This window comes from Echeneis naucrates, chromosome 20 (genome assembly GCF_900963305.1).
Source record: "Echeneis naucrates chromosome 20, fEcheNa1.1, whole genome shotgun sequence".
Classification (NCBI taxonomy): Eukaryota; Metazoa; Chordata; class Actinopteri; order Carangiformes; family Echeneidae; genus Echeneis; species Echeneis naucrates.
Genome location: NC_042530.1, coordinates 12,316,231 through 12,330,753, shown reverse-complemented (window position 1 = coordinate 12,330,753; position 14,523 = coordinate 12,316,231). Strand labels below are relative to the sequence as shown.

The 14,523-nt window shown below is 40.6% G+C and overlaps 2 protein-coding genes across 2 annotated transcripts in view; one reads left to right on the top strand and one right to left on the bottom strand.

Annotated features, from left to right (window-relative positions):
* The window catches only part of sspo (SCO-spondin), a 61,600-nt gene extending 57,390 nt beyond the window's left edge, over window positions 1–4,210 (bottom strand). The window contains exons 1-10 of the mRNA XM_029529674.1: window positions 4,158–4,210; window positions 3,506–3,715; window positions 3,084–3,166; window positions 2,498–2,668; window positions 2,059–2,282; window positions 1,845–1,947; window positions 1,515–1,673; window positions 1,155–1,240; window positions 825–950; window positions 146–302 (exon numbers count right to left, since the gene is read on the bottom strand). Coding sequence (XP_029385534.1) covers window positions 146–302; window positions 825–950; window positions 1,155–1,240; window positions 1,515–1,673; window positions 1,845–1,947; window positions 2,059–2,282; window positions 2,498–2,668; window positions 3,084–3,166; window positions 3,506–3,715; window positions 4,158–4,210 — 1,372 coding nt within the window. The remainder of the gene's footprint in view (window positions 1–145; window positions 303–824; window positions 951–1,154; window positions 1,241–1,514; window positions 1,674–1,844; window positions 1,948–2,058; window positions 2,283–2,497; window positions 2,669–3,083; window positions 3,167–3,505; window positions 3,716–4,157) is intronic.
* Window positions 4,211–7,747: 3,537 nt separating this feature from the next.
* Window positions 7,748–11,477, top strand: aoc1 (amine oxidase copper containing 1). The gene is made up of 4 exons (XM_029529498.1): window positions 7,748–9,284; window positions 9,546–9,834; window positions 10,620–10,752; window positions 11,208–11,477. The coding sequence occupies exons 1-4, from the start codon at window positions 7,748–7,750 to the stop codon at window positions 11,475–11,477; spliced, it is 2,229 nt and encodes a 742-aa protein (XP_029385358.1).
* Window positions 11,478–14,523: the final 3,046 nt, after the last annotated feature.

Below are 14,523 nucleotides of genomic sequence, written 5' to 3'. Positions count from 1 at the left end.
CCCTATTTTGAGCAAGATTTTATTTTCTTAGTTTTCTTTTCCAAACAGTTTACACACGCTGTGTGTGTAGCAATACGTCCATCCTTATTGCTTATTGCAGATTTTTTATCTAATGCTATAAAGCTGAAAAATCATCTTTCATTACCACAAAGGGTGGACGTCCTCCAAATTACGATGACGTGTTGTTGGGCACACTCTCGGGCATAGCTGGCCAGAGTGTCACACACTGCCCCGTCCCTCTCTTTGGGTGGCAGGCTGCAGAACAGGTAGAGACAAGTGTCGATGTATGCAGCTGGGTCCAACTGAGAAGTAGAAAGAGAAAAATGGAACATTTTTATCCTGTACCAAACAGTCAGAAAAGTGCCATTCCTGTACATAGCGGCATCAATGAGTCCAAATGCAGAGTAAGATGTATGTATGGATGCATTTCTGTGCACAGGGATCAGCAGGACAGACACAGGGACAGAGAAAATCTTTACAAAGCAAATGAGTAGGATAAGCAAATCTGTGTATTAAGCCCCACATAATGTTATATAAATACAGACCATACCAGTATACAGGGACAAGTAATTTTGATCATTTCTGACTCATTTCATTTGTCTTTAAGACAGTCTTGTGAAAGTCATATCTTGGAACTGCTATCTGATATCCTGTGAATAATTTACTCTGAGGAGCTTTGCGTTTTACAGTTCCCGGCACAAATTCACAGGATTGGATTGCCAGACAGCACCACTGGATGCCTTTTCAAAGATAACAAAACTACCGCAAGCAAGCAGCGGTCATGCTGTGTTTCCTGGATTACAGTAGTCTCAGGGGTGGCTTACCTGGGGGTGGCAGTGTTTGAAGGGGTTTTCTAGCAGTCGATGACAAACAGATTCTGCCCGCCTTCGTAAAGCAGGGTCTCCCGAGACATCACAGCTGTGACCAAGCTCAGCTGCATCACTGCAGTCCTGAGTGAAGAACGGGACACACAGAGCGCCAGTTATTCAAATACGACAGACTATATGATGGAACTATAAACCATTCATGAAATTTTGGATCATAAAAGAAGCCTCCCGGTGATATGGTTGCCTTAAGTTTGTATCCAGGCCTCGCAAATATTTACATGTCTCTAGAGATGAAAAAAATTGTTGACATTAAACGTAAACACGAACCACATTCTGCTGATCAGGAACCTTCCATGAGTTGGCAAAGCTGGCGGCGAACTGGGAAACAGTTCCACTCATTGTTGTAAAATCATCTGTGATAGAAGAAATAAATACATTGTTACATCTGCACAGTGTGACAAGAGTTAAGGCAAATGAAGTTAAACCCAAACCAATCATTGGTCAGAGACCAAAATAATGTGTCAATCATGACTATTTTCTGAGAAAACAGTTCTAAAGAGGCCTAGCTCATCGGATTTGCACAAAGTAGCACTAAACAGGCTAACAGCATTAAATAGCTCATCCCAAACATGACTGTTCTCTGATTTTGTAGATCCTGTGCCAGCTGTTGTTTAATTGTGCGATCACCATTAGCATTGTTGTTGTAGACTCCACAGAGCCCCCTCGTGGCTGCCAGGTGCTCTGCGGTAACGGTCAGGTAAACTGCGTTGACCAGGTCAAACTTCACTTTCACACCCAAGCCGCTCTCCACAAACACAAAGTCTCCCAGCCAGCGGACGCTGACCCCTGTAAGAAAAGGAAAAAATGTGGTTGTTTTGTTTCTGCTTTGCTACAACTACGTGTTTGATCAACAGCTCTGTCTCATGATGAAACAAAAACACAAGGGAGGTTCTTTTATTTCACCTTGACTGATGGTTAACAATCTGAGGCAGGAAATTAAAAGAAGAGAAAGTTTACCATTTTGGAAAACAGGCTCTCCGTTCGGAACAGGAAGGTTGTTCAGTGTCAAGTTCCTGCGAAGCACTGAAACCAAATCTAGACCCAGCATCATCCTTAAAGCCTGAAATGAACAGCCAGACATAACGCGTATGATCAAATGCTCCCACCATATTGTTTTCACTGGGCTCCAACTAAACCTCACACTGCTTTATCAATCTGCCACACTCCATACCTTTCTGCAGCCCCCTCTCCCATCACAGGCTGTGCTAATGTAGACTGCCCATGTCCCATCAGTGGATGAGGCCAGCAGGTAAGTGCAGCTGCCCTGAAAGTGGAAGTGCTTCTTGTCAAAGGTGCGGTAGTGGGCCCCACCCCAGGACATGCAGGTGGCAGAACCCTGGGCCACCACGGCACTACCCAGCAGACCGCTCCGCACTACAGGGGAGAACTGGGAGTCTGGAGACGAGGAAGACAGGAGACAGACACAGTGTGTATGGTATTGTATCTGCTACATTATTATGAAATAAAAACATTGTTGTCTGGAAGATAACAAATATCAGGAAGAGATTCAAATTAACAACAAGATAGAGATCACTGTATATACAGCCTTTCAAAACAGGCAGTCCAGTGTGTCTTATGTCAATGTACACAATTCATATATGTATTCTGACCAGGAAGGAGAGTGTAGGTGCAAGACAAACAGGTCTGGTCAGAGGCGTTTTTCCAGGTCAGTCCCCCCAGGCTGCCGCAGCACTGCTCCAGTGACATGAGGGAGGAGTTGTCAATTCCAGGGAACGCCTCACAATTCCACGTAGAGTAACACTGACCACGTACGCCCACACCTGCAAATAAGGAAAGAGAAATAAGTCTTGAGCTTGAAAATATGGGCATACATGGGTAAGAAAATGTCAGAGAGAAGGAAGATTAAAAAGTTCAAAAAAGAAGTGAACAATCAATGACTAATGGATTGTTTTTATCGTATTATGAGTTAATTAGAGGACTTAAAGTGATCACTTATAAGTGAAACAATGAGAAAACTAGCTTGACAACACCGAGTTTGAAACTACTATTATTGTCATTAACAATATTTTCACAGTTATACAGACAACAGTTAAATATTTTGCTACTGGTTGTATTTTTAATACAACAATTCCAACTTAAAATTTGGTATTCTGTATTTGGTACTCTGAATAATGAGCAGTCTCATTTTGCATGGAAGGAAAGCATGATGGATGCAAAGCGTTCGTTTGTCCTCACCCTCAGAGCAGTGTGGCCCCCCCCAGCTCTCACAGCATGCCCTCACTGTCTTGTTCACTGTCTGGCTCTCCATCTCCGGAGGTCTGAAGCGAACAGTTACACGTGGTAAAATGTCAGAATATCTATGGGACTGTATAAATTCATTTCATTGTTAGTAAAAAAAAACTTTTGACTTTTTAGATACAGCGTGTTAAACTTCATGCAAATTAACTGGATACTGTTGTACCTGTTGTATCCTCACAACAGATACCATTGGTGCAAGCACCCCTCACCATATTCCCACCACAGCACATCGACACAAGAAGACATCCAATCAGCGGTTGACATGTTTTTACATTAAAGAAACTCCCTTTACTGAGACAGCCATTATGATGTGCTGCGAGAAACAAGTGAGAAAACCGACAGCTCAGCTTTCCACTTACTTGAACAAGAAGCAGGAAGCCTTGGGCCCCTGCTGTTGGTAGTATAGTGCGATGCCATCATCACTTCCATGTTTGACGCGCATCCTGTCCACATCAAGCCTCCAGCCCCTGGTGTTGTACTGATACACCTCCGAACAGCTCACTTCAAGCTGCAGACGTGGGGCCAGGACTCGTTCTACTTTCTCCTCCACCGTTTGCTCACACCAGTGTCTGGAGTATGACACAGTGATTTAACTCCATTTTCAGGAGTGGTTGGTTTGGTTTACAAGACACTTGTACTTGAACAAGTAAAGGTCAGGAATTTTAATATTCAGAAGGAACTTTTATTAACGTCAATGGCTCAATTCATAAAAGCCCATTGGAACTAATATCCTAATTTAGTATTATTAGAAACAATGTTTGATTACTTTAAATATCTAATGCAGTGAGTAGCATTTTTATAACAAAGCCCAGGGGGGTAGTTCCTGGAAGAACATTTTTAATATGAATTTGACATGGCTTTAAATACCATTATTCTGCTGTTTAGATAGTTAATAGTGCAATTGCTAAATGTTTTTCATGATTTAACTACCACATCTTATTCTAAACTCCCCCACTTATACCATCTAAAAAATGTATGTAATCCTTTTTAACTGCTCTGAATCATACTCACCCTATTCCCATCGCTGACTGAAGTCCCAGTAGTGTTAGCAGGAATGTCTCCATGCTCTTATTCTAAGTAATAGAGCTTAAATTCCTATAAAAAGTACATATCCAAGCCATATTAACGTCAACATATTGAAGACTTTGAATTGAAAATAAATTTTATAAATTTTTTATCGCCATCTTCCTCGTATTATTGAAGATACTCTTACCTTTGAAGTGCTTTTGGGAAGTCATTGGACTTTTGCCAAAATAATAATGTCGGTTTGTTAATTAATTTTCATGCATTTATTTTGTTGTTGTTGTTGTTGTTGTTGTTTAAAAAAAAAAAGTTTTTAATTTTTTTTGGTTTTCTGTCACTATTTCTTTTTGTTCTGTCCAGAAGTATATGATATAGTCCGTCAGTGAGTCAAGTGAAGCTTTGCTTTATGCGGGGAGCAGAGCCAGGGTTTTAAATGTGGGGGGTGACTCATGGGAAGTACAGTACCATCTGAAGCTCATGCAATTGGACCCAAGTGTTAAGGTCGCAGCTGGGATGGCAGGCATTGGTCCCCAGACTTGTGACGGACCCATCCTCTGACCTCATCCTGTCGAACATTATGGGACGCTGTAGGTGACCGCGGGGGTGTTGGAGCCTCAGCCGGAGAAGAAAGAGATGTTTGTCAGAGTCTAATCCTGTAAAGAGCCCCATTTCGGGAAGGATGATGGGGGCGTTTATTCAATGAAGCGTGTCAACAGACATGAGAACTGAAAGCTTTTAGATTAAACACTATCCCAAGTCTGACCTCCTGATCCCAAGGGGAGGTCCAAACACAGCTGTCACCACAGTACACTTTAACCTGAGATGAGATGAGAAGAAGCTTCTGACATCACAAGATTGTTGCTTTTATAGTCTGAGCAAGTAGTATATACATAGTTGACTTATTGTAGGCCAAAGCTACCTCTCCACTGCAGCCTTGTGTATCTTGAAAGAGATAGCAATTGGCTGAGTCACTGTGATCACTGGTTCTTAAAGTGAATCTTGGAGAATTAACAAGTCTTCAACTGACAACTCCAACAACTACTACAACTAAGTCCAGCTGCCCCCAATTCATCTTTTCTGAGGGGGGATGATGAACAAACGTGTAATTTGTGGAGGGATGAGTGGGAAGATAAAAAAGGAGGTGAGGGGACAAGGTTTTACTCATCTTACATTCAGAAAACAATGAACAAGTTTCCCCAGCCAGGATAGCTGTTGCTAATATGAGCATCTGAACGCAATCCTGATGTTTAACAGCTTTTTCACATTTGGCATTTTGGTTTGATCTATTAGTAGACTGACATTCGCACATCACCAGTTGAGACTGAAAAACCTTCATCATAAACATATAAAGCGTTGGATGAAATAATATATATAAAAAAAAAACAAAAACAAAAAACAACAACCAAGCACTACTCTGGATAAATAGTGTCTCTGATACCACACCAGAGATACCTTTGTATCTTGTAAAAATAATATAATGTTCAGCTATTTAAATCTCATGCTGGGACTACTTGTAGCAAATGACAGAGCAAAGTACAACCTTGTCACAATAAATGTATTGCAAGTTGTAAAATAAACAACGTTCTGCAACTTTTAAGTCAGCGACTCTCAGACATTTGGACTCATATTTAGTGTCACAAAGCCCCAGTTAAATTCTTGAGAGCGGAGGCTTGTAGCGGAAAGTCCCTTTTCTGACATATCATTCCCTGTTATTAAAGCTTTTGTTATTTTTGATCCATTTATATACCACAAACAATATACACACACTCCCACCAGTTCAGATGATGCGCTAAAAAGTCATATGATAATATCTTCCTCCAGTTCCTCCAATTAATGAATAATAAAAAATCTAAATAAAAAAACAGTAGTGCTCCGTATCAGTCTCTAACATGAAAAACATTATACAAGCCTTAATTCTTGATGGAGTCCTTGACTGGGATGTAAAATAGCTACAAAATCTTCTAACTATCACGAAAAGCACTGAATAGTGTAGGCCATAGTTTCCTGATGCAACACTTTGAGTCATTCAGACCTCTCAGAATTCAAACTACGCAGAAAGAAGCATTACTCTGTTATTATATTATATATAAAATGTTGAATATATTGCATCATATATATACAATTTATTATTTAAAACACTTTATATACTTTAATTTGTGATTTTACCAGGAGGTTTCCAATCGTGTCTGCCTTGCCTAAAGCAAGATTAATTATCTAAACACCGTGCTTATTTCATCATATTTACAACACGAGGTTGCCCAATCAGTCCTTTCAGTGCAAAGTGGGAAGAGCTCTACTGCTTATAAAATTATACGCAGTGGAGCTCTCAGGCTGTTTCCCTCAGTTGCTGAAACTGAAGCACTGGACTGATCTTCTTTGGTCTACAAGGCACCGTGAAAAGAGAGCACGACTACAGGTACAGTAAATAATTTCCATTTCTTTTGTGCTAAAACAGAGTGAGCTGCTCTCAAGTTGGTATATAACAATATCAATAATGGTATGAGAACAATTCTACATATGTAATATGTCATATAAGAAATCAAGTCAATGTTAATGCATGTGGCAGAGCTCAGGGCGTTCGTTCTTAGAGCGCCATTACTGGAATATAAATATGTCACAGGAAAAGCACAGCAACCTACACTTCACTATATACCACCAGCACTGCCTGCTTCCCTCGCTTGCGGTGTCTTATCTGTCCTTTGTTTCCCTCACTGTGGCGTAGCACTGCCCTCCCTGCCTCTCAAAGGTAATTGCCTTCAATAAAGATCAACAAACTGGCTTCCAGGGATGGCTGGTGATGGTGACAGACACTCACTGGAACAATGAAACATTTATCAGTGAGACTAAATGTGCGTCAGTCTCAAAACAATTTGACAATCCTTGTGATTTTCAACAATGAGGACAGATGCGGACCAAAAAAAAAATGTGTAAATGAAATAAACTAAAAGAGAGCATGACACGGCTTTAACTACAATTTTTCTGCTGTTTTAATTTCTGTTGCTGCATTCTCCTAAGTATGATGTTTCCGATGATTTTATGGCCACATTTAACTGCACACTACACAGTCTCTCTCTCTCTCTCTCTCGCTCTCGCTCTCTCGCCGCCCTTATCTATACAATACATAAATTATGTTTAATCCTGCTTTCACTGGTCTTCCACCACCGTCTTGAATCCAGGCAAAATTACCATAAATGTCTTCATGGTCTTATCCTGACTATTTCAGCTCAAACTGCAAAAAAAGTCCATTTGCATTCTTTATAAATTGAGCCAGTCAGCTTATATTAAATTCTTTGAATTAATACATGCCATCTTCTTGATACAAGAATATGATGAGAGTGAACGTGTTGCAGCATTGTCTCAGGGGACCGTGGAGTGCTGTAGCTTTTGATTCTTAACTTCATTAGAAAGACGTGATACAGTATTTATGAACAAAATATATGAATGGCCTCAAAAGACAAAAAGGTTTGGAGGAAAGAAAAGAGTCTGAATTGTGAAACCTACTCCAAACAGATGTTTCATCATTTGTCCTGCATTTACTGAATTCATGCTGAATATTCTTTTGTCATTCTCTCACAGCCATGAGGCTTTTCGGTCTGCTGCAGTTGGTCTATCTGGCTGGCTGCAGTGCTTCCAGGTCAAGAGAATGGGCTCATCACGGCGCCCCCATGTTTGCTGACCTCACAACTCGTGAGATGAAAGCCATTCGGGAATATCTGCACGGTATTCCAGAAATGCAGCTTACTGATGCTCATAGCACGACCCTGAAGAAGAACAGCATCCTTCTGATGGAACTCAATTTGCCAAAGAAACATGAAGCGCTTCGGGTTCTGGACCGCGGTCAGGCCAAACCCCAACGAGAAGCTCGTGTGATCATCCAGTTTGGGAACCAACCCACACCCAATATCACTGAGTACATTGTCAGCCCTCTTCCCTACCCAAAGTCTCATGTAGTCAAGACCTTCAAGGGAGCTAAGCTTATACGGTTTGAGTCGAGGCCTATTACTTCCGCAGAGTATGACCATTTAAATATCATCCTCAAAAAGATTACAACTAAAGCTCACAAACTTCTGTTTGAGACCACAGGAGGGTTTTCCTTCACTAACTGCTCTAACCGCTGCCTGACGTTCTCAGACATAGCCCCCCGCGGGCTGGAACCTGGTGAAAGGAGAAGCTGGATAGTGTTGCAGAAGTTTGTGGAGGGTTTTTTTATCCATCCAGTTGGGTTTGAGGTACTGATCAACCATTGGGATCTGGATCCAGAAAAATGGACCGTTGAAAAGGTCTGGTACAACAGCGTGTATTTTGACAGTGTTGAGGAGCTGGTAGAAAAGTATGAGTCAGGGGAGGTGGAGAAAGTCCAACTCTCTGAGCATGATGATACTGACCTGTACTCCACTTATGTCCCTCGGGGACACAGCAACACTCCCACGAATATCCATGGGCCAAAGCTTGTGGAACCTCAGGGGCCTCGCTATCAGATTGACCAGAACTTTGTTGAATATGCTGGATGGTCTTTTGCCTACCGAGTACGCTCCTCAGCTGGACTTCAAGTCTTTGACCTCCGTTTCAATGGAGAAAGGATTGCTTATGAGATCAGCCTGCAAGAAGCCATTGCCTTCTATGCTGGTGATACCCCAGCTGCCATGCAAACAAAGTATATAGATGCCGGCTGGGCGATGGGCACATCAACATATGAGCTCGCTCCTGGCATCGACTGTCCGGAAATTGCCACTTTTATTGATCTTTACCACTACTTTGATACAGACAAGCCTGTACAGTACAAAAACGCCCTCTGTATTTTTGAGATGACCACTGCTTTGCCTCTGAGAAGGCATTTCAACTCGAACTTCCATGGGGGATACAACTTCTTTGGGGGGCTGGAAAACACTGTGTTGGTGTTACGGACAACCTCAACAGTTTACAACTATGATTATATCTGGGACTTCCTCTTCTACCAGAATGGAGTGATGGAGGTAAAGGTCAGCGCCACTGGATACATCCATGCCACTTTCTTTACACCTAATGGACTTAACTATGGTACCAAGGTGTACAACTACGTGCTGGGCAACCTGCACACACACCTAATCCATTACAAGGTGGATCTGGACATTGCAGGTAAATATTACTGTATAATATCATTTTTTTAATTTCCCCCAAACTCCCTATGGGAGATCTATAAATAATAACCATTATAATAAATCTCATTTAGTTGTTTTAGCAGTGAGGGAGGCCTCCAGGTCACATATGAACTTAGTCTTATTTATGCCAGTCCAGATGAACGGAAATCCTGACAACTTGATTAGCAAAGTTGTTTCATAAATATATGACAGACTTTACACCTTGACATCTAACATGTTTATTTTCACTTTGATACAGGTCGAGATAACAGCTTTGAGACAATTGATCTGAAATTTGTCAACTTCACAAATCCCTGGAGCCCCAAAAATTTTGTTGTCCAGTCCAAACTGCACAGGACAGAGCACAAGACCGAGCGGTCTGCTGCTTTCCGCTTTGGCAAAAAGTTTCCCCGCTATTTGCACTTTTATAACCCCCAAGAGAAAAATAAATGGGGGCACAAGAAAGGTTACCGAATTCAGTTGAACTCACATGCCCACAGTGTCCTCCCAAGAGGCTGGAGAGAAGAAAATGGCATCAGTTGGTCAAGGTAATAAAATAAACATTTATTTACTCTATTTTAAATATAACAAATGTAGTGTGCTTGGTTTTGTTTTTCAACTTTTTTGTTGCTGTTTTTGTTGTTTGTTTGTATGTATGTTTCCAAGCTTTATTTAGCATTTGAGCAAAGGTTGAACATTCAACATAAATTTGCAATGATTGACCACCCGCTGAAGCAGTGCAGTTAAAGACGCTAATCCGTGGATCAGGAGTCAGAAGTCAGGTCAAAGTAGAGTTGCTTAAGGAATCAATACAGCTGCACTAAATAGTTGCCACTGAGCTGAACGTGTCAGACTTTCTAGAAGCAATGTGTAACAGTGCAGATCAGGTATAAATCAAACATGCAAAAGTATAAATTATTCCTTGTTAACATTCCTACCTCTTATTTTCTTTGTATTGTATTGTATTTGCTGCCTGACTAGAGTTAACAAAACTGTGTTCAAACAATGACAGTAAACCTTTCTTGGCTTGACTTGACTTGAATTGAAAAGAAACAGTAGGAACAGTAGAAAACCTCCAGCCTCCTTATATATCAACATGTAACAGCATCAAGAGACTACTGAAAGTGGAAGCTCACTTCAAGTCAGGTCAAGTCAGGAGAACTGCTGTTTTTGTTAGATCACAACATGAAGTGCTAAAATGAAGCGAACGTTTGAGGTGACAAGCAGACAGGTTAAGTGTTGTAAACTCTATGAAATCTTCTCTCAGCCGGCAAACCCGACAAGTTTATCATTTAAACGTCATTAAAACTGATTAGGCACTGCTTGTCCGCAGGTATCCTGTGGCTGTGACTCGTCATAGAGACAGTGAAGCCACCAGCAGCAGCATATACACCCAGAATGACCCTTGGGAACCTGTCGTGTCCTTTGAAGAATACATCAGCAACAACGAAAACATAGTTGGCAAGGTACAATCATGGACATTAACAAAGGCATTTCTACGTTTCATGTTCATGCATAGGACACGTTTCAGTGGTGTAGAGGATGAATAGTTAGGGGTCAGTAGCTTCGTTCGTGATGCTCAGGAAAATCCAGACAGAATGGAGACTGCTGTTAATGTTTTCATTAAAATAAACAAATGTTTCCACTTATGTCGAAGGGTGCACCCAGAGAAAGGGACATCATTTAATAACAGAGCATTGTTTGGGAGGTTTAAAAGCATTTCTCAGAAATCTAGTTTATATTTCAAGATACATGGGTGAAATTTTATTCAGAGATGTGTTTCATATTGCTCACCCAAAAAGAACCTTTTGGCGTCAACATAAATGTGCTGATATTTTCTGTGGTCTAAATGGATAAAAACGAACTCCTCCTGTTTCCCATTATAAAATTTTGAATGCAATATTTGCTCACTTGTGTGCAGGACTTGGTTGCCTGGGTGACAGTAGGTTTCCTGCATGTGCCTCATTCAGAGGACATCCCAAACACGGCAACACCCGGCAATGCGGTGGGCTTCTTCCTCCGACCTTTCAACTTCTTCGATGAAGACCCTTCACTGGCGTCCAGAAGCACCGTCATCGTCCGGCCAGGCCCAGATGGCAGACCAAAGGTCCAGAGATGGACACCTGAGGTCATAGGCCACTGTGTGACAAACAAGCCGTTCTTTTATAATGGCACTTATGCGGGAGTCTAGAGGTGTTTAAAATAAAAAGCTCTGTTTCGGCAGATTGAAAAAAAAAAAAAAATCACTTAGTACATACATGTATTTCAGTTATTCTCAGCATTGTATCAAAATGTGTCGTACCATGTCAAAAAATTTCTAAACAATTTCTAAATGAAAAAAAAAAACAAACTTTTTTTAATGTTAGTTTTACCTGTCATCACATAGAACTACGTTTATTTCACTGCACTAATCATTTTAATCTCCCCTTTTTCATCTGTGTCAGACCTACTCTCAGTCTTTCTCCATTCCTGTCACATCAAATTAAGCTAAATATGGCTGCAAAAAGAAATTGCAATTATTGTGAAGGGTATTGTGACTGTAATATGAGTTACGGTATTTATCATTTTAGACTTTTTTCAGATTCAGATTTTTTTTTTTTCCATGTGATTTTTCATTGGCTCACATACCAAACAAGCATGTTCTGATATATCTGGAGAGGATGATTAGTAGTCTACAGCGTCTCTGAAACAAAGCGCGATACTATTGTGATATATTTTACCATTTACATTTTACGCCTGTAAAAATTGCAGCTTCAGGGACCCTGAAGTTTCACTTGGCTGTACAGCATTTGATATATTTTCATTGCATATTTAAAATCCAACTTAACTTCACTGCTACCAAAGTAAACCACACCTGGCAGGGGGAAGAGGGGGTGGTGAGGGTCATGGGGGGACTCTGAGATCTCCACTAATCTTATGTGGAGTCTCCCTGGCTGAGGTTTAGCAGCAGCAAGCATCCAGGATGCAGGATTCTGCGTCCACCCCGCGTGGTGTAAAGTAGTCTTCCCCACCGTGTGCTTCTTGCCTCCCTGGTGGGAATATCTTTGCTGTGCAGACAACAGGCCTTACAAAGCAAACAGCCTGATTCCGGATCCTTCCACGCAAACAGTCCAGGATACCTGACGGTACCGTTGCCCCTGGAAACCTATCTTTACATACAGTGTACAGGCCAGCATATGTAACTGCTTACTCCTTTATTCACACGTTCCTAAGATAGCCATGTTATGTACCCTAAAAGCCAAACTGTTTCAATGATTATTGTATGTGTTTTGATGATTGAAGCTTTTCTTTAATTAGCAATAATCAATAAACTTTGTTTTTCCAGCACACAAAAAATAACTCTTGCAGAAACAGGTGGACTTTGCAGTTGGAAAGTGCGTTTGTGCGAAGGGTAAATACATGTTTTTGAGGTGGGGAAAAAAGGAAACCGGCCAACAACTGTCGTCACTGTCTAAGAATCCTTTTTATAGATGTGTGCCAATGTTTTACAATGCACATTATAAAAGTGGGATAGTATGAGAGCAATGCTCACATTAACGAGGGAACAACATTAGAGGAGGGGACGAAAGACAAAGAGGATCCCTAACAGGCATTCCTATAGCTATTCCCATAGCAATGACAGTTTTGACATGGCACCTATAGTAACCTAACATAGAGTCTATTCATTCTAAACCAGGGTGGAAAAGGTTGACACCCCCCCCCCCCAAAAAAAAACAGCTAAGAAATGTCATTCACTTTTACTGCTGTGCCCTAAAAGTCATGTGTTAAAATCTTCAGTGAATTCTGAACTCATTCAGTTATGACATATTTTTATAGAATTTCTATGCAAAGCTACTGAGCATTTCAGAATACACCAGGCATATGACATTTTTGCACCATGAGAAATTAGAGTGTCATCATTTCTACATACAGTATGGCCTGAACTTAAAAATACCTGTGTAAAAAGAACCGCGCAACGTTCATGTACAGAAGAAGAGCAAGCATGTGAAAATCCTGCTGACATTTCTGCAATATTGCAGCAAATGTTACAGATAAATAAGTATATCTTCCAAGTAGATGAGTTTATTTGGCATGCATAGAAATCCTGAGTCTTTAGATGGAGAATGACTGCCACCTGGTGTTTGCTTTAATCATTGTGGTTGACCATTTCTGGCGCCTGAAGAACGTGCAGGGGTGTATCAATATTATATTACTTCTAAATATGAGTTATTAAAAAATCTGCTTGCACATATCAACAGTGATGTCTACATTGCTCTTTTTCAAAAATGATTATGCAGTATGAGACACTGAATACATTGAATTAAACTGGACAAACAGAATCGTCATTTTCAAGTAGAAATGACTTGGATTAAAAGGACAGCTCCAATTTTATGTGATATATAGCTCACGGATTTGAGGGAATCCAACTTTCTCTGGATTATAAAGTCTTCTGTGGCAATGGAGGGGCTCCTCCAGTTTGAGAAAATAGCCTTGACCATTTCATAGCAAAATTTGCTCATGAAGAAAAAAAAACTTTTTTTAATATATAAATAGTTCACTTAAGGCCAAGACAGATTTGAATAGGTGCAAAATATATATGTCATACCTGTGGATATGCTACACTCACTTTCAGCTCCTATGCTGTGTATGCTCTCAGGACATGCCAAAGGCCATGAAAAATATACATATAGACACAAAGTCCTGGCTTGTGAATGAGCATTCTTTCCTTTTTGAGTGTCTCAGTTTAGCTTCCTTCAGCTTGTCGTGCATCTCCACTTGCAACTTTGTTCTAATCATCATCTCTTGATATCAATAGATGATTAACATGCTTTCATTTAAGCCTCTGTGTGAGTCCCTCAGAAAGACTCGGTTATGGAAATATCACATATATTTGAATGACCTACATCCCATTTGAGATCCTGGAAGACCCATCTACAAATAATCTATGAACGTGAATCAGAGTTTTTCCAGTGATGTGTAACAAAAACGTGTGAGAGTAAACACATTTGTACTGAGGGAGTGTACAATCATATCAACTCTGGCAGATGCAAAAAAGCTTGATCCTTATGTCCGACCTTTCAAATGTCGTAGTCATTAAGAAGGCTGTGTCAGAACATTGTGTAATGCAATGCCAATATTGTTAGACCATTAGCAGATATAAGGCTTAGTGACAAAAAAGTGACACACTCTTGATTAAAAGATTTGATGTTGGTTTGTAATGTTCCATTTGTTTGGTGACCCGAGTGATGAGTGGAAAC

Bases quoted from the DNA above. Each gene is read 5' to 3' on its own strand.
- aoc1 (XM_029529498.1), top strand. From the start codon at position 7,748: ATGAGGCTTTTCGGTCTGCTGCAGTTGGTCTATCTGGCTGGCTGCAGT. The intron at 9,285-9,545 runs GTAAATATTACT...ACTTTGATACAG, and splicing joins GGTGGATCTGGACATTGCAG to GTCGAGATAACAGCTTTGAG. The intron at 10,753-11,207 runs GTACAATCATGG...ACTTGTGTGCAG, and splicing joins ACGAAAACATAGTTGGCAAG to GACTTGGTTGCCTGGGTGAC.